Source organism: Hyla sarda, chromosome 7 (assembly GCF_029499605.1).
Source record: "Hyla sarda isolate aHylSar1 chromosome 7, aHylSar1.hap1, whole genome shotgun sequence".
Taxonomy (NCBI): domain Eukaryota; kingdom Metazoa; phylum Chordata; class Amphibia; order Anura; family Hylidae; genus Hyla; species Hyla sarda.
This window is the reverse complement of record NC_079195.1, coordinates 86,574,840-86,594,244: the sequence shown is the minus strand read 5'-3', so window position 1 is coordinate 86,594,244 and position 19,405 is coordinate 86,574,840. Positions and strand designations below refer to the sequence as shown.

The 19,405-nt window shown below is 42.2% G+C and overlaps 1 protein-coding gene across 4 annotated transcripts in view; it reads right to left on the bottom strand.

Annotated features, from left to right (window-relative positions):
- FAM13C (family with sequence similarity 13 member C) overlaps window positions 1–19,405 on the bottom strand; it is a 187,220-nt gene that overhangs the window by 20,473 nt on the left and 147,342 nt on the right. For all 4 annotated transcript variants that reach the window (XM_056529913.1, XM_056529916.1, XM_056529914.1 and 1 more), the window contains exons 7-10: window positions 8,016–8,226; window positions 4,754–4,892; window positions 3,403–3,484; window positions 1,701–1,909 (exon numbers count right to left, since the gene is read on the bottom strand). In XM_056529913.1, the coding sequence (XP_056385888.1) occupies window positions 1,701–1,909; window positions 3,403–3,484; window positions 4,754–4,892; window positions 8,016–8,226 (641 nt within the window). The remainder of the gene's footprint in view (window positions 1–1,700; window positions 1,910–3,402; window positions 3,485–4,753; window positions 4,893–8,015; window positions 8,227–19,405) is intronic.

The following is a 19,405-nucleotide window of genomic DNA, read 5'->3' as shown; positions in this document are numbered from 1 at the left end:
AGGGGGTTGGGCCTTGCCACCTTCCACATTTTCTGAAAATGTACACAATGAATTACTAGATGAGCACCCATATGCCTTTTTACAGAGGCTGAGTGGTCACTGCTAATGAAGCAGACTCGTGAACGGAGATCACCCCATATGCAGGACTTTAGTCCAATCCTGGCAGTTTAACACTCTAAATGCCACAACTGTGGCAGATAGATGACAACTTGACTGATAACACATCTGTTAGGCTCCAATTGGCGCTTCTAGAACACAATCATGAAGTGTTAATCAGTTGGAATGGCAGCCAGAGGCCTTTTGAAATTACGCTATTTTTCCGTTTTTTTATATAAAAAATATATTAAAAATAAATAAAAAATTAGGATGCTTGGTATCACCAGGTGCAAGATTATCCAAACTACTAAAAAAAAAAATATTTTTGATGCCACAAGGTGAATACTGTAAAAAAAATAATGAATAAGCCTTGGTCACATCGCACACATATATATATATATATATATATATATATATATATATATATATATATATATATATATATTAGAAAAAATATCGGTAAAAAGTCACATCTATGTAGAAATGGTAGCAATCAAAACTACAGGTAATGGTGCAAAAATTGAGCCCCCGCACAGCTCTGTGCACAAAACAAAACAAAAAAAAAGTTATGTTTCTCAATAGGGAAATGCAAAGCATTAGATTTTTTTTTAACAAATGTTAAAACATAACAAGAATTGTTTATCATTGTAATCGTAATGACCTAAGTAATCAAGATCACATCATATGGTAGGACAAAAGGGACAAACAGTGCGCTCCTGTGTAGGATCCTTTGTCAGCAATGGAACACCAAGGTCAGGAATACACTCACCTGGTGTAGTTGTGCAATTTCCAGGCACAACACTGATGATTGCTTGTGGAATTGCAACTGCTACGGCTTAACACGCTGGATCCACCAGCGTGAACAAATATGTGAAGAGCAGAGGAACACGTAAGCTTGGTATCGCGCTGTCGCAGAAATCACTGGATTCGGTGCGTATCTTAAGATATATTTATTGTCACACAACGCGTTTCTGGATATAAACTGATCCTTTCTTCAGGCGTGATCACGCCTGAAGAAAGGATCAGTTTATATCCAGAAACACGTGTGACAATAAATATAACTTAAGATACGCACCGAATCCAGTGATTTCTGCGACAGCGCGATTCCAAGCTTCCGTGTTTCTCTGCTCTTCACATCATATGGTAGGGTATTTATTTTTTTTATTGTATTTTGTTTTCATTGTGTTTTATTTTAATTTTATTGTCCCACTAGGGGACTTGACTCTGCAGTGTATTATGCCTGTCAGTGTTACAGTGATAGGCATAGCCAATCAGACTTTTTATTGCACCAAAAATGCGCCAACATTTAAAAGTGTGCACTGCTTTCAACTAGTTAATGTGCTGTGCAGGAGAAATAGACAGCCTGACATGGACACTGGAAAAGCTATCATGAAGCAGCAGTGCTTAGATAACACTATGGCGCATCCATTCTGAGGACTGTAGGGTCTTGACAGGTATGGCATTACATTAGATAAAGTTACTTATGTGCACGTTGTCCTGAACTCTTAGATTCCTAAGTATAGTAATTGTACTTTATCACTTATCTACTAGTACAAGTTTAGAATAAAGGAACCTACACCAAATAGTTTATATACACTATGTACCTTTATATTATCAGGGAGGTTGAGTAACTGTCTCTTCTCCTTTAGCCTCTTCCATACCGTTTCCACTGTCTCCTCTACAGATGACATTGATGAGCTGGTGACTTCGTGCTGCTCCACCACAATGGATGCTACTGGACTTTCTTCATAGGAGGATTTACTTTGAGTGGCTCTTATCACATTTTGGTCTTCAGACATTTTTAGCTTTAACTCTAAAATAAATAATAAATACATGACAAGATTCAGCTTAACATGAAAAAATTATGCCATTCTTTTACAATTGGGCTGGTTTCCGAGTGGCCACTAGAATGGAAATTAGTAGTTTTTTGTTTAGGGGGAGCCTGTCACATTGAAAATGCATACCAACATATCGTCAACAGCAAAAATCCACAAGGGCACGCTATAAACCCTCAAGATAAAATAAATCTATAAAGGTCAGAGTTGTACTTCTAAAACTTCTTTATTGTCCGTTAGATGACATGTTTGGGGACTTATATCCCCTCCTCAGGCTAACTAGACAAGTGCTTTTCTGTTTCACTAGAGGAAGCAGATATAAGTCCCCAAAACACGTTGTTTTAAGGACAATACAGAAGGTTCAGGAATACTATAACTCTGACATTTCAGGATTGTTTTATTCTGAGGGTTTATAGCGCGGTCTCCAGGTATTTTTGCTGTTACCGATATCCTGGTATCTTTCTTACGCTGACCTGCGATTGAGGTCTGGCATATCTATTCAGGCTGCAGCTTCCTCCACTATACCACAGAAGGATCACTTGGCCAAAAAAGCGTATATGTTGTGGTTTTACACAACCCCAAAAAGTAAGCACCTTTCTTGTTGCAACAAGCACTCAAGCAAAGTTATACAGTGTCACTCTATGAAGAACTTCTTCTCTTTCAACTACACGTATTGAATGCTGAAAATACAGTCCAATCTGCAGGCTGCATGTTATAGAGCAGAAGGAGAGAAGCAGATTGATATATATAGTTTTTTTTGGACAAGTTCCAAAAGAATTTGTCATTGATTTCTGTAAATTTGTGCTCATTCTAGGCTCAGTAGTCAAGTGGGAGGTTCTACTCAGTGACTGACACACAATTCAATGTCTGGCGATCAGACCAATGATGAGCCCATGAAGGTGTTAATAATAAGAGCTCCTCACAAGGAAGACATTTGCAATATATTTTAAATATCCCAGAATGGAAGAATCAGCATCCTGCTAAGATGCCAGTATAACCAGGACAGCTGGGGATTCAGAGAGATATTTCAGTCTTTGCAAGAAATCTAGTGCATGGGCTGCAAAGTTAAAGGGGTATTCCAGGCCAAAACTTTTTTTTATATATCAACTGGCTCCGGAAAGTTAAACAGATTTGTAAATTACTTCTATTAAAAAATCTTAATCCTTCCAAAAGTTATTAGCTTCTGAAGTTGAGTTGTTGTATTCTGTCTAACTGCTCTCTGATGACTCATGTCCCGGGAGCTGTCCAGCTCCTATGGGGATATTCTCCCATCATGCACAGCTCCCGGGACGTGACATCATCATTGAGCAGTTAGACAGAAAACTTCAGAAGCTAATAACTATTGGAAGGATTAAGATTTTTTAAAATAAGTAATTTACAAATCTGTTTAACTTTACGGAGCCAGTTGATATATATAAAAAAAGGTTTTGCCTGGAATACCCCTTTAACTGGATGTAAATATAAAAAGTACCTTTGAGCTGTTTACGGGCCTTGGAGAGGTCATTAATCCATTTCAGGACTTCAGGATTGGATGTTTTATCACTATGAGAAGGCTAAAAAACAAATAGAAAAACACATATAAAAACACTTTAAAGGGGTATTCCAGGAAAAAACTTCTTTCTATATATCAACTGGCTCCAGAAAGTTAAACAGATTTGTAAATTACTTCTATTAAAAAAATCTTAATCCTTCCAATAATTATCAGCTGCTGAAGTTGACTTGTTCTTTTCTGTCTGGCAACAGTGCTCTCTGCTGACATTTCTGTTTGTCACGGGAACTGCACAGAGTAGAATAGGTTTGCTATGGGGATTTGCTTCTACTTTGGACAGTTCCCAAAACACGTGTCATCAGAGAGCACTTAGACAGAAAAGAACAACTCAACTTCAGCAGCTAAAAAGTACTGAAAGGATTAATATTTTTTAATAGAAGTAATTTACAAATCTGTTTAACGTTCTAGAGCCAGTTGATATATATAAAAAAGTTTTTTTCCTGGATAACCCCTTTAATGAACCAATGCAAAAATAACTAATAGTCAATTTAAATGTATTCTGATGAAAATACATACATTATTGCTTTATGCATAATAATACGGCTGGACAGGATGCTGGATGGAGTGTGCATGGTAACAGTTTTTATAAGCAGCCAGTGGATACAGGAAACATTCTTTATACCTGTCATATTAAACATGCCATGTGATCTGAAGAAGCTGAACAGATTTATATACAATAAAATAGTTTTTGGGGAAAACATTCAGTCTAATATGCAACTTAGTGATTAAAATTCCTGTCAATTTTCGGCTTAGGAGGTCAGATGACATCAGGTGACGTCACGGCCACGCCCCCTCAATGCAAGTATATGGGAGGGGGCGTGACGGCAGTCACGCCCCCTCCCATAGACTTGCATTGAGGGGACGTGGCCGTGACGTCACAAGCGGGGCGTGCCCGTGGCGTCACGAGCCTCTGGTGCTGCACCCGACGCTCTATAAAAATACTGGGTGCAGCAGGGAGATCGGACATCTTATCCCCTATCCTTGTGATAGGGGATAAGATGTCTTTTTTTAAAAGAGTCACAGCAATGTGCCTTGGATTGTTCAAAAATAAAAGAGACAGAAACACTAACAGATTCTGACCTTCATTTTAAATGGGGAACACTCTATAATAAGAGCTTGTCATACAGTGCCAGGGGACATTATGTCATTTCTGGAATAACGAAGTTGCATTCCTATCCCTCTGACAGAGGTCACGGTTGTGGAGAACTTATGATACTGTCAGCTGTAGTTAGCCATTGTTTATTCTCTATTCCTAGAAAAGTGATGTACTCACACGATAGTTTTTCTCCAGCTCAAATTTATCTTCAAATTTTCTAATCTTCCTCTTCAGGTTCTGTATTTGTTTGGTGAGTTGTATCACGGTCAAGGGTTCTTTTGGATCTTCACAATTCCCTCTTGATGAACTTCTTGGCCTTTAAAGATGACAAGAGAATTAACAACGGCAGTCCTTTCAGACTGGGAAGAAGCTGACAATAGGGTTTTGTCATGGGATGACTGACAGAAATCCCCGAAGGATTGCTTTGTATTCCATATCTCTTATTCTGGGAACCTCTAAACCCAATTACATTGATATTTGTGATAATATGTGCAGCACAAGTTTAGTGGTTCTTTATTCTCTGGAAGCATTATAATAGATTACAAAAAAATTCATTATGGGGTATGTCCAGGAACTGTTTATAAATTAATAAGTAAAAATAGTGGTTTTAGATATTATGTGCCCTCATGATCTGTGTCACACATTAACAAAACTCCCAAAATATTGTTATTAAAGGGAGGTGTTCACTCTGTACAAAATAGGTAGAAGAACTCCCGTCACACACGGATGGATCCAAAATCACCTTAAGTGTTTATTAACGAATATGCATAGCAGTATAGCGACACACAGGACGCGTTTCGGGCACCTCGTGGCCTTCATCAGCTGATCAGTTGATGAAGGCCACGAGGTGGCTGAAACGTGTCTTGTATGTAGCTATACTGCTATGCATATTCGTGAATAAACACTTAAGGTGATTTTGCATCCATCCGTTTGTGCCGGGATTTCTTATACCTATTTAATGACGACTGGTCCACGTGCACCACACCACAGCTACGAGTGCAGACTCCTTCTACTTCTATCTATTCACTCTGTACAATGCTTTTTGTTAAAATGGTCCTCTTACAAGAAGCTGATGTCAAGGAGTCCAGCAACTGGGACACCAGCGATAAACTGTCTTCTGTGGAGGAACCAAACTAAGGATTAACTGGGACTGCTAAAAATAAATCTGTGTTATACATGGATGCGCCAAGTGCCCCAAAATGGGAAATGCACTTTGCAGCTTCTTTCCTCTTTTGCTAAAACATGAGGGGTGCCAAATGACAAACCCGCCCTATTAACATGGAGTATCCTAATTTATTTTATTTTTTTAAACTAGACTGCTGAGCTTTGTTAAACTATATAGGGGGACATTTATGAAAGCATTTACCCGTACTGAAAAAGCCAGTCAAACAACTGACCCCCCCCCCTACCTACTTGGACACATACTAGTCCTGCTGTGTCCATGCATCATCACCTATGTCATGGACACACTTCCTTGATTGACAGCTGTGAGTGCAGGGCTCACACCTGGAGAAAAAGTCCTCCCACTGTCAGCTTGTGTCCCGCTACTGTCAGTGAGGACAAGCTGGGAGTTGTAGTTTTGCTAATGCTAGGGGAGATGTGAGCAGACAGCATACTGAGGGAGGGGGCGGAGACCTGCCCAGTGAGGCCACGCCCCCTCCCTTTGAGAGGAATTCAGTCTAGTGAGCTAAATTAAAAGTGTAATAAAAATAAATAAAGGTGCCAGACACAAAAATTAGATGTACATGGTCAGGATTAGGTACTGAGTGATATATAAAAAAAAATTTTTTTTTGTAGGATCTGACGGGTACACTTTAACTTGAGATTTATCAAAATGCGACTTTGCTAAAAAGTCGTATGGTGGAAAACTATGCTTAAATTCACTCCAGCACATTCCTGGCTTACTAAAATGCCTTACATCCTCTAAAATGAATTGTCCTCTTTTATTAATGGTATTCTTAGTTTTTTTTGTAAAGTGTGTTATAACTACATGATTATTTTTTATTGCTTACTTTTGGGCACTGTCTGTGAATTTTTTTTTGTTTTGTCTTTTGTCTTTTTTTCACACTGATTGCCATAATCAACCTCTTCAACTCCAGCTAATTCCAAAGTTAGCTTGTCATTTAAACTTCAAATTTAAAACTAAAAAGAATAATGACAAAAAAAACGCATATGAGAACATTTTTTATTCACTTAAAACGCAAAAGAGCTTTGCCAAATTTCACAATATGAGGAAAGCAAACAACACATGTAATTATGTATTGTTTAATTGAATTGCCATTGATAAATGCAACAAACATCTTCTAGACACTATATTTATTTATACTTTAACAGGAATTGTACTATAATTCTGTCGTTATTAAAGGGGTACTACCGTGCTGACAACTTATCCCCTATCTAAAGGATAGTGGATAAGTTACCTGATCGCGCAGGGTCCCGCCGCTGCGGACCCCCGCGATCTCGCACGCAGCACCCCGCTCTCATCAGGCCCCGGAGCGATGTTCGCTCCGGGTCTGATGACTGCCGATCACGGGGCCGGAGTATTGTGATGTCACGGCTCCGCCCCCATGTGACGTCACGATCTGCCCCTCAATGTAAGTATATGGCAGGGGGCGAGACAGCTGTCTCGCCCCCTGCATTAGACTTGCATTGAGGGGCGTAGCGTGAAGTCACACGGGGGGGGCGGTGACGTCACGATCACCGGCCCCGTCATCAGACCCGGAGAGGATGTTCGTTCCGGGGCCTGATGAGAGCGGGGTGCTGCATGCGAGATCGCGGGGACCCCAGCGGCGGGACCCTGCGTGATCAGGCAACTTATCCCCTATCCTTTAGATAGGGGATAAGTTGTCAGCACGGTAGTACCCCTTTAACAATGCAATGGGACATAGGCCATTAATAGATACTTATAATAAATAATTAAATAATAAGTAATAGATAAACAAGTGAGGATAGCAAAGAACCACCTCTGTAGTCAACGAGGGAACAGCAGAGCTATCTACGGCGCTCACCTCACAGCTTTTGTTTACGTGGGGGAATTTTCCCGCTTTTGCTTACGTGCGACAAATTTATTAAGGCCGTGCGACAGAATAATAAATTTGTCACACGTAAGCAAAACAGTAGCTGAAAAAAATTACTAAAAAATAGACTATTTAAGCAAAGTTTCATATATGTCCCCCACAGTGATTTTGCTGCCTGAGATTGAACATATTAATAGAAGAATGAGGGCAGATCTGTAGGTTGTGACACAGTTGCAGCCAGGCAGGACAGCGACTCACTTTGAGCCTGTATATTATATGCTAGCTGGGAGACGACTGTCCAACATAATGGTCTTGTAGAAGTAAAGGAAAGTTAATGAATTACATTCTGCTGTTGCACTATATCTATGTGTATGTATTATACCATACCTGACACAACTGCAAGATATATAACAGCTACTTACATCATGAATTGCTGTGCACTTGGTGGGGATGGTGCAGACTCAGGGTCCAAGTTAAATCTTTGACTTTGGCTGAAGATAGAGCAACGTGGAGACAACAATGGATTATCTCCATCTGTGATGTGGAACAGAAGGCGGCTGGTCCCAAGGCTTCGATTATCTTCGGCCACATGGTCTGCATCACTCGGCAATTCTCTATGAACTGATGCTGGCTCTGAAATGAAAGATGAGCAAACAGTTATATGTTTGTTTGTTTGTTTCTTTGTATGTAAGTGCATATTCTTATATCTAATGTGTTTAAATCCTCAAGTGTCAAGTCAGGAAACCATTTGTTTACCCTATCCATACAGAATGGCACTACTAGTTAAAGGGGTACTCCACCCTTAGACATCTTATCCCCTATCTGATTGCTGGGGGTTCAGCAGCTGGGACGCCCCCCCTCCCATCTCTGGCACGACACCCCAGTAATCCGCATGAACAGGGGGAACTCTGCTCTGTGACAGATTATGGACGATTATCCCTTTGACTCTTAACATAATGTTTTAAATACAATCAGGTTGATAAATTATTTGTGGCTAATAGAAGCCAATGCCTGCTACTTCATAGTAGAAGCCAATGTCTTCTCCGTCATAGTAGAAGCCAATGCCTGCTACTTCTAAGTAGAAGCCCCAGCCTGCTCTGCCATTGTAGATATCAATGCCTTTACCCCACAGTAGAAGCCAATGCCTGCTCCCCCATAGTAAAATCCAATATCTGCTCCTCCATAGTTGAAATGAATGCCTGCTTTCCCAAAGTAAAAGACAATATCTTCTACCCCACAGCAAAGACTAATGCCTCCTTTCCCATAGCAGAAGCAATGACTTCTACCCCACACTAGAAATGAATGACTGCTCTCTCATAGTAGAAGTAAATGCCTGCTCCTCCATAACAGAAGTCAATGCCTGCTCCCTCATAACAGAAGTCAATACCTGTTCCTGCAAAGGAGAAGACATTGCCTGCTTCCCCACAGTAAAAGCCAATGCCAGCTCCTCCAAAGTAGAAGCCATTGCCTGCTTCCCTTTAGTAGAATGTAATGCCTGCACCTCTCACCAATGTCTGCTCCCCCATAGTAGAAGGCAATGCCTGATACATCTTAATAGATGCAAGTGCCTGCTCTGTCATAGTAGACATCAATGCCTGCATCCAATAGTAGAAGCCAAGGTCTGCTCCTCCATAGTAGAAGCCAATATCTGCTCCAGCAGAGTAGAAGCACCTGCCTACTTCCCCATTGTACAAGCTAATGCCTGCTTCCCCTTAGTAAAAGCCAATATTTACTCCCGCCAGGGAGCCGGGGGGGGGGGGGGGGGGCTAACAGGGCTATAGCCCTGGGTGTAACCCCAATATTCCCGGGCCTTGGCGCCACCGCTGCTCATTGTTTTAAAGCGGCTGCGGTGTGATAGCCAGTGATAGACAGTGAGCCTGCCGGCCTGGGTCTGCCGACCCACACAGGAGGACATCAGTGACATCACTTGTCAGGCCGGTGCCGGAGAAAAGAAGCTCTGCCAGGTGAGTGTGTTTGTGTGTGCATTTGCATGTGTTTGTGTGTGTCTGTGTGTGTCTGTCTATTCTACCTGATGTGGGGAAACTGCTTCCTAATGTGGGGAATCTATGCTACCTAATGTGGGGAAACTGCTACCTAATGTGGGTAATCTATGCTACCTAATGTGGGGAAACTGCTACCTAATGTGGGGAAACTGCTACCTAATGTGGGTAACTATGCTACTTAATGTGGTTGGCAAACTATGCTACCTAATGTGGGGAAACTGCTTACTAATGTGCGGAAACTGCTTCCTAATGTGGGGAAACTGCTACCTAATATGGGGAAACTGCTACCTAATGTGGAAAAATTGTGCTGCCTAATTTGGGGAAACTGTGCTACCTAATGTGGGGAAACTGTGCTACCTAATGTGGGGAAACTATGCTGCCTACCTAATGTGGGGGAACTATGCTGCCTACATTGACTCACATGGTGAAGAGGTGGGGTAGAAGTGTTGGCCACATCACGACCCCACTACCATCTTATGTCCCTCTGTAGATGTAGGAAAAGTACAACTCTCAGCATGCCCAGACTGGGCTTGCTGGGAATTGTTGTTTTGCAACATCTAGAAGCACCTTGGTTGTAAAAAAAAAACAACAACAAAAAAAAAAAACACTGCATTGAAAGGCTTCCAAGACAGTGTTCCACATCCAGAGTGCCTCCAGGTGTTGCAAATCTACAACTCCCAGCATGCCTAGACAGCCAAAGGCTGTTTGAGCATGCTAAGAGTCATAGTTTTTGGAAGAGCTGAAGGCACCCTGGTTGAGAAACACTCACCTACTGTCATACTGGGCTACCCAACTTATCTACATACATGCTTACCTAACTGCCTAGCTACATAACTGACTACCTACTTCCCTTAAAAAAAACTGTCTACCTAACTACCTGGCTAGTTATCTACCTACATACCTGACTACTTGGCTACCTACTTGCCCATTTTTACTGAGTGGGACACCAAAGGGGGGAATTTTTAGAGTGTGGAGGCCTATAGATGGAGAGATTGTGTAGAGGAGGGCTCTGGCACAGGAAGGCACTGTAAAAATGCAGAGTCTAACATGTTTGTCCTGCAGATGCTGAAGAGATGATTGTTTTGGCTGGAAGAAGACATCATGTTGGTCTGATCCGAATGGAGAAGAAAATAAAAAAGGATGCCGCTGATCAGAAAAGATGCCATCTGTGAGTCCCTAGATGTAATTTTATATTTACTTTCACACGTGCATATTTTTCTGCTGCAGATTTGCTTTAGTACATTTTGCTGCCCACTACCTCTATATGGTCCAGTATATAATCACTTATATGGTATACAGATCCTGTGTACAGCTGGTATCTACCTCTGTATGGTGAATGTATTTGGGAATATGGTCTTGTTTAGTTTATTTTATTCAGTAACAAATATAGTGTTATTAGTCAGTGGTAATGGAGGTGGTCATTGTATGGCGGTATTATTTGTTCCTACTGGTAACACACAAAACTAGTAATGTGCACCTGTGTACATGTTTCATTTGTTTGGAGATGCTGAGATTTTTGTTTTTTGTACTGGTATTATTGGTAATATTGGTCTTAGTTTTGGTTAGATACAGTGGGGCAAAAAAGTATTTAGTCAGCCACCAATTGTGCAAGTTCTCCCACTTAAAAAGATGAAAGAGGCCTGTAATTATCATCATAGGTATACCTCAACTATGAAAGACAGAATGAGAAAAGAAATCCATAAAATCACATTGTCTGATTCACGTTGCCCGGGCGGTGTGTTTGGGATCATTGTCATGCTCAAAGACCCAGCTATGTTTCATCTTCAATGCCCTTGCTGATGGAAGGAGGTTTTCACTCAAAATCTCACGATACATGGCCCCATTCATTCTTTCCTTTACACAGATCAGTTGTCCTGGTCCCTTAGCATAAAAACAGTCCCAAAGCATGATGTTTCCACCCCCATGCTTCACAGTAGATATGGTGTTCTTTGGATGCAACTCAGCATTCTTTCTCCTCCAAGCACAACGAGTTGAGTTTTTTACCAAAAGGTTCTACTTTGGTTTCATCTGACCATATGACATTCTCCCAATCCTCTTCTGGATCGTCCACATGCTCTCTAGCAAACTTCAGTCGGGCCTGGACATGTACTGGCTTAAGCAGGGGGACACGTCTAGTACTGCATGATTTGAGCCCCTGGCTGCTTAGTGTGTTACTGATGGTAGCCTTTGTTACTTTGGTCCCAGCTCTCTGCAGGTCATTCACTAGGTCCCCCCATGTGGTTCTGGGATTTTTGCTCACCGTTCTTGTGATCATTTTTACATCACGGGGGGAGATCTTGCATGGAGTCCCAGATCGAGGGAGATTATCTTGTATGTCTTCCATTTTCTAATAATTACTCCAACAGTTGATTTCTTCACACCAAGCTGCTTTCCTATTGCAGATTCAGTCTTCCCAGCCTGGTGCAGGTCTACAATTTTGTTTCTGGTGTCCTTCGACAGCTCTTTGGTCTTAGCCATAGTGGGGTTTGGAGTGTGACTGTTTGAGGTTGTGGACAGATGTATTTTATACTGATAAGTTCAAATAGGTGCCATTAATACAGCTGACAAGTGGGGGACAGAGGAGACTCTTAAAGAAGAAGTATCTGTGAGAGCCAGAAATCTTGTCTGTTTGTAGGTGACCAAATACTTATTTTCCACCATAGTTTGCAAAAAAATTATTTAAAAATCAGACAATGTGATTTTATGGATTATTTTTCTCATTATGTCTCTCATAGTTGAGATATAGCGCTGCGGAATCTGTAGGCGCAAATAAATAAGTATATCTATGATGAAAATTACAGGCCTCTCTCATCTTTTTAAGTGGTAGAACTTGCACAATTGGTGGCTGACTAAATACTTTTTTGCCCCACTGTATGGTCACTAACAGTAGGGCAGTAATATGTATGGTGATAATTATCCTTGTATACTGGTATACTGTGCGCGATTGGGTGTGAATGAGTGTGTGGTTTGGGGCATGACTTGGGTATGGTTAGGAGCGTGACTGGTTGTGGTTAGGGGCATGGCTTGGGCTATGGGTTCTAGCCCCCGATCTTTTTCAGAACATAGCAACACCCAGAGGCGTAGTGTGGGGGGTGCAGGGGGGGGGGGCGGCTGCACCGGGCGCAACATCTGGGGGAGCGCGCTCGCACTCGCAGCTCTCTGCCCCTGCCTGGCTCACTCACTCTCTCTGCAGTGCGGGCTGTGCGAATCCGATCCGAGCTGCCGGGTCGCTGCCCACTGTGGAGGCAGTGGCGGATCCAGGGGGGGGACAATTGCCCCCCCACCCCCCGAGATTGTTGCCCCTCTTCCTGAACTATCGCATGGTGGAGCGGGAGCTGTCGGCTGTCCCGCTCCACCACCCCTTTCTCATGCCCGTCACCTTGCTATCACACGCCGCGGCTGCTCCATTCCTGCAGTCAGTGAGAGCCAATCACAGCAGGCCGTGACATCATCGCGCCGGCGCTCCGGAGATCACGTCCCCGCAGCTCTCACTGACTACAGGAATGGAGCAGCCGCAGCGTGGGGGAAAGGTGACGGGCGTGAGAAAGGGGAGGGGGGAGCAAATTATAAGTGAGAGGGGCAAATGATGAGTAAGGGGCACATGCCAGGGGGGGCATTATATGTGGGGGCACATGACAGGACCCCCCCCCTGTCATGTGCCCTTCATATATAATACCCCATGTCCTGTGCCCCTCACATATAATGCCCCCCCTGACATGTGCCCTTTGCATATAATGCCCCCTGTCCTGCCCCCTCAGGGGGCATTATATGTGAGGGGCACATGTCAGGGAGGCATTATATGTGAGGGGTACAGGACAGAGGACATTATAAGTCAGGGTCACATGTTAGGGGGGCATTATATGTGGGGGCACATGACAGGGGGGCATTATATGTGAGGGGCACATGTCAGGGGGCAATATATGTGGGGGCACATGACAGGGGCCCCCTGTCATGTGCCCATATAATGCACATATAATGCCCCCCTGACATTTGCCGCTTACTTATAATACCCAAAGTCCTGTGCCTTGGATCATCTCCAGGGTATGGTTCCATTTTGATGTTTAGTTTTTGTTCTTGATATTTTTTGTCGTTTACGATGGTTGTGAGACGACATAGCATGGCCCATGCTAGGTTACTACATTTGTAGATTTGTATTCATAGACCTGCTGAAAATGTGGAGAATGTGTAATGCATGTTCGTACTCAATAAAGTGTTTGAAAATAAACTTGTATTTAGATGCATTTTACTTTAATTACATCAGTATTTTCATAGCAAACAATACATGTGCTTAGGGGGTAAGGGTTTCTTTAACTAATCTAGTGGAAGAGATTCAAGTGCTAAAATCCACGGATTAGGGGGCGCAAATTACTTGCCTTGCCCCAGGTGCTGACAACCCACGCTACGCCACTGGCAATACCCCTGGCTCCTGCACAGTAGAAGCCAATGTATAGTCCCCCCATAGTACAAGCTAATGCCTGCTTCCCCTTAGTACAAGCTAATGCCTGCTTCCCCTTAGTACAAGCTAATGCCTGCTTCCCCTTAGTACAAGCTAATGCCTGCTTCCCCTTAGTACAAGCTAATGCCTGCTTCCCCTTAGTACAAGCTAATGCCTGCTTCCCCTTAGTACAAGCTAATGCCTGCTTCCCCTTAGTACAAGCTAATGCCTGCTTCCCCTTAGTACAAGCTAATGCCTGCTTCCCCTTAGTACAAGCTAATGCCTGCTTCCTCTTAGTACAAGCTAATGCCTGCTTCCTCTTAGTACAAGCTAATGCCTGCTTCCCCTTAGAAAAAGTCAATGTCTGATCTCCCCTAAAAGAAAATGTAGGCTTTAGGGTTGAGAAAGTAGATGCATTAGCAGCCTTTGCAGCTTACTTATATTTTCTTTACCATCTTAGTAACATATTATGTATTATTGCACAGAGTGTATTAATTGGTCCTAAAACATTCTTTTTCCATTTATTATACTTATTTAATGTTCTATACAAAAAGCCTATTCCCTCATAAATCCATGAAGGAAAACGTAAGGATAAGTAAATTAAGAAGAAAGCAATTCGGGACAAGTATATGTTGCTGTGCATCTGAACCATTTCATTATCAAGACCTCTGACATACAATAAATACAGTATAACAAAAGAAAAAATTAGGTTTTCAAATGCAAGATAAAAAAATCCGATGACTGGGCACTATGAAAAATGACATCCGGAGGTGGCAGCGTCACCGTAATGTCATACGGGGCTGGAACAAAACAGCCTCTGTGTCTAAAAATGTAGTGATATAGAAGAATACGGCGGCACACTGCTTGAAGTGTATTTGCAAAAGTTATATATAATTTATTCCTCTATGTTACACAGAATTAGATATTGTTCAATGCTAAATTTTACAGAATTTTGGGATTTGTCAATGTACAAAGAGGATATGGCCTGTGTTGTGTCCCAGTCACGGATGTGGTCTACTGTGTCCCTCACCAGTATGGTAAGCCTAACAACTAAAGCAGCCCTGGTATATAGTGGTTTCCAGACCTCTACCTGTTGCAAAACTACAACTCCCAGCATGTCCGGACAGCCGTTGGCTGTCCGGGCATGCTGGGAGTTGTAGTTGTGCAACAGCTGGAGGTCCATAGTTTGCAGACCACTGCTATTATTATGTTACCTTCTGCTCTCACCATAAAGTTGTGGCTGCAGAGGCCGCACTTCTATTTCAGTGAAATGGCGTTTCTGACGTATTTTACCGGAAAAAAAAATCTTTGCTAGAATTAAAAGACACGCTAATGGTGTTTTTATCACTGTTCCCAAGACAAAAAACATACCGTATATACTCGAGTATAAGCAGAGTTTTTCAGCAGGATTTTTCGTGCTGAAAACGCCCCCCTCGGCTTATACTCGAGTGAACTCTCCGCCTGTCAATCCCTTCTCAGTGGTCTCCAACCTGTGGACCTCCAGATGTTGCAAAACTACAACTCCCAGCATGCCCCGACACACATAGACTGTCCGGGCATGCTGGGTGTTGTAGTTTTGAAAGCTCTGGAGGTCCGCATGTTGAAGACCACTGCGGCCTTAGTCATCATCCAGCCCCCCCCCTCCCCTTTTGTTTTGTACTCACCTCCCCTTGGCGTGAAGTTAGGGTGAGCTGGTCCGGGCCATCTATGCTGCAGTGGGGGGATGGTTAGTCGTTCCGGGCTGTCCCTTTTCACCGGGGGGCCCTCTTCTCCGCTCCGGCCCCGGGCTAGTGACGTTGCCTTGACGACGACGCACAGGGACGTTGCGCATGAATGTCCTTGTGTGTCGTTGTCAAGGCAACATCACTACTCCGGGGCAGGCCCGAAGCGCGGAGAAGAGGGCCCCCCGGTGAAAATGGACAGCCCGGAACGACTAATCCTCCCCACCGGATGGTCCCAGCAGCATAGATGGCCCGGACCAGCTCACCCTAACTTCACGCCGAGGGGAGGTGAGTACAAAACAAAAGGGGGGGGGGGGAGGGCTGGATGATGACTAAGGCTGCAGTGGTCTTCAACCTGCGGACATCCAGAGGTTTCAAAACACTGAAAGTTGTAGTTTTGCAACATCTGGAGGTCCGCAAGTTGAAGACCACTGATGAGGGGATTGACAGGCGGTGATGATGAAGGGAGGGGGGGGTGATGACGGGGGTCTGGATGATTACATGGGGGGATGATGTATTTCCCACCCTAGGCTTATAGTCGAGTCAATAACTTTTCCTGGGTTTTTAGGATGAAATTACGGGCCTCGGCTTATATTCGGGTCGGCTTATACTCGAGTATATACGGTAATGCACAAAATGCATCAGCCATGCCATTCTGCTAGACTAAAACATAATTTGCTATATTGGCAGCAATGTGAACAAGGCCATAGACGGACAAAATAAACATTTCATTAGTATCACACTGAATATATACAGTGTTGACTTGCATGCAAAACAAATGGGAGATACTGTGATGTTGTCATCCATTGTAGTCATTTTGTTATGAGAAGTTATTCTAGGAAGTATTCAAAAAATTGCTTCTATGCGAAAACATGGTGTGTTATGCAATAAAAATGTTATTTTCCCATGGAGAAGTCATTTGGGGAAAAAATGTATGCTTGATCTGCAGAGTATACATGTTTATTTCCATATTTTTTTTATTGTATGCTTTATCTTTTACTGTTATTTGCATGAATATAATTCCTCTCCTCTTCATATTGTGACATCACTGTGTGCACTTTTTCCTTCTATGTAATGTTTCCTTTTTTGTGGGAGGGAAGGTTTTTTTTTGTACCTTGAACATAGGCGTTGGGGTAACAAGTTGGTTTTGTTTGTGATTTTAATGTACATTTACTGTGACTTGATTCTTTTATTTCTGTTTTGTGACATCACTGTATGCATTATTCCTGTATTGTGATACACTGTGACCATGATAACTGTACTGTGACATCACTGAGTGTACAGTAATATACTATTTCCATGATTACTCTACTGTGACATCACTGTGTGCATTATTACTGCACATTAACATACTGTTTCCACGATTACTCTACTGTGACATCACTGTGTGCATTATTCCTGTACATTACCATACTGTTTCCATGATTACTCTACTGTGACATCACTTTGTGCATAATTCCTGTATTTTGATACACTGTGACCATATTTACTACACTGTCATATCACTGTGTGCATTATTCCTGTATGCACTGTTTCCATAATATACTGTTTCCATGATTACTGTACTGTGACATCACTGTGTGCGTTACTCCTGTACAGGAATATGCTGTGATCATGATTACTTTACTGTGACATGCCTGTGTGCTATATTCCTGTACAGGGATAAACTATGATCTTGATTACTGTATTGTGACATCAATGTGTGTGCATTATTCCTGTACAGTGATACACTGTGGATTATCGTACTGTGACATATTGTGTGGATTATTCCAGTACATTGATATACTGTGACCATGATTTCCATACTGTGACATCACTGGGTAAACACCTATATACTGAGACATCCATCTATCAAGACAGCTAGATGTAGCACTGAGATTCCCAAGATCATCACATATTAAATAGAGCAACCCCTTCAAGTTTACCTTTTTTTGTCATAAATTTACTTTATATTAAAAAGTAAATTGACATTCTGAATAATAACATTATGTGACTATAAAATGCTATTAGCTGGTAACAGGCAAATAGACCACTTGTCATGGCAAAATACATAACACTCTGTAATGGCAGATCAAACATATGTGTTACAAAACACAATAAATATCACATCTTCTACAAGTCCAGAACACATACAAAATCTTATTCATTGTAACCAGACAAGCAATGTAAACTAAAAACAGCTTCCGTAATCTTAAATTCAACATCGACTGAAAGATTTTTCTTTGTGAGACAATTCAGCTAATATTTGTTACATGTTGGAATGACTGAGAACAGAATACATGCAAACATACAGTATTTTATTACTGGAACTATTCTTTCTGTAATCTATTTATTTCAATTCTGGGTTGTTTGATTTGTGGGGGTTTGTGTGTCAATATCAGATCTGCCATCAGTGTCTATGGGGAGGGACACCCCCTTTTTGATGATCACTGTAACCATAACAACTAGCCACCAAGAATAATTGTAAACATGACTTATACATTTTATCCAGTGTAACAAAAACTGCACGATCACTACTAAAAATGGAAAGGTGATTGTTTACTAAATTGTGCTTGGAACATCTATACGGTGTCCATTTTAGGACGTCGTCAATCGTCAGCCGTAACTTCGTCCTCCTTCAGGTGAAACAGCATCCCGCCTCCTCCCTCACACCAATCGCCATCATCCTTCAGCCACAACTCCATCCTCACTCATCCGAAACTCCCTCGTCCAAAACGCTGTCATGCCTCAGATGATTCTCCCTCAGACGCAACTTCCTGCCACATAGCAGAGCCAACGCTGCACAGTATGTATAGCAGAATCAAAACTGTAAAACTTGCACGTGTGTACTACAGACACTGCATGTGCTACAGAGTCGGTATAGCAGAGCTGACATTGAATATTGTGTACAGCAGAACCCGTATAGCAGAGAGCCGACACTGACTCGGCTCTGCTACAGGGCAGGAAAGTTTTTTGTCTGAGGGATGACGGAGTTTTGGATGAGAGACTTTAGGATGACAAAGGAGGCAGGAGGGAGTTGTGGCTGACGCCTGACAGAGATTGGCCCGAGGGAGGAGGCGGGACACCGTTTCACCTGACGGAGGACGGAGTTACGACTGACGACTGATGACATCCTAAAACGGACACCGAACATATGAATTACCATCTCCTCTAATGATCACCTTTATTGTGAGATATACTGAATAGAATTGGTACTTTTAGCACAAACCTGGGGTGAAACCGACATAGTGACAAAATATAATGAAAACATTTGCACCTCCTTTTGTGTTTAGCGTCCACTCCTGGTTTAGTCTAAAGATACTTACAAAAATACAATAAAAGGCGTATACTGTAAGAAATATTATTCTTGGTTGACAGCAATTTACATTGATCAGCCTATATACCGTTTTTCAACACCAAACAATGTAAACATCCTATTGCTTGGATTTTGCTGTGATCAGAACTAAACTATTCAGATGGCAAAACCTGACTTAATGAGATGTGGTTCTAATACTGACTAAACATGCGGACATCAGTCCGATTCAATTAAAAGCTTTATTTGGATGTCCACTTTAACCTGAGTAAACAATGTCTACAATGAAATTTCATAGAGCTGAAAGGCAAGCTGCTCATTGTCATTTGGCGTGTAATGAATGCTGATGTAATGACAGACT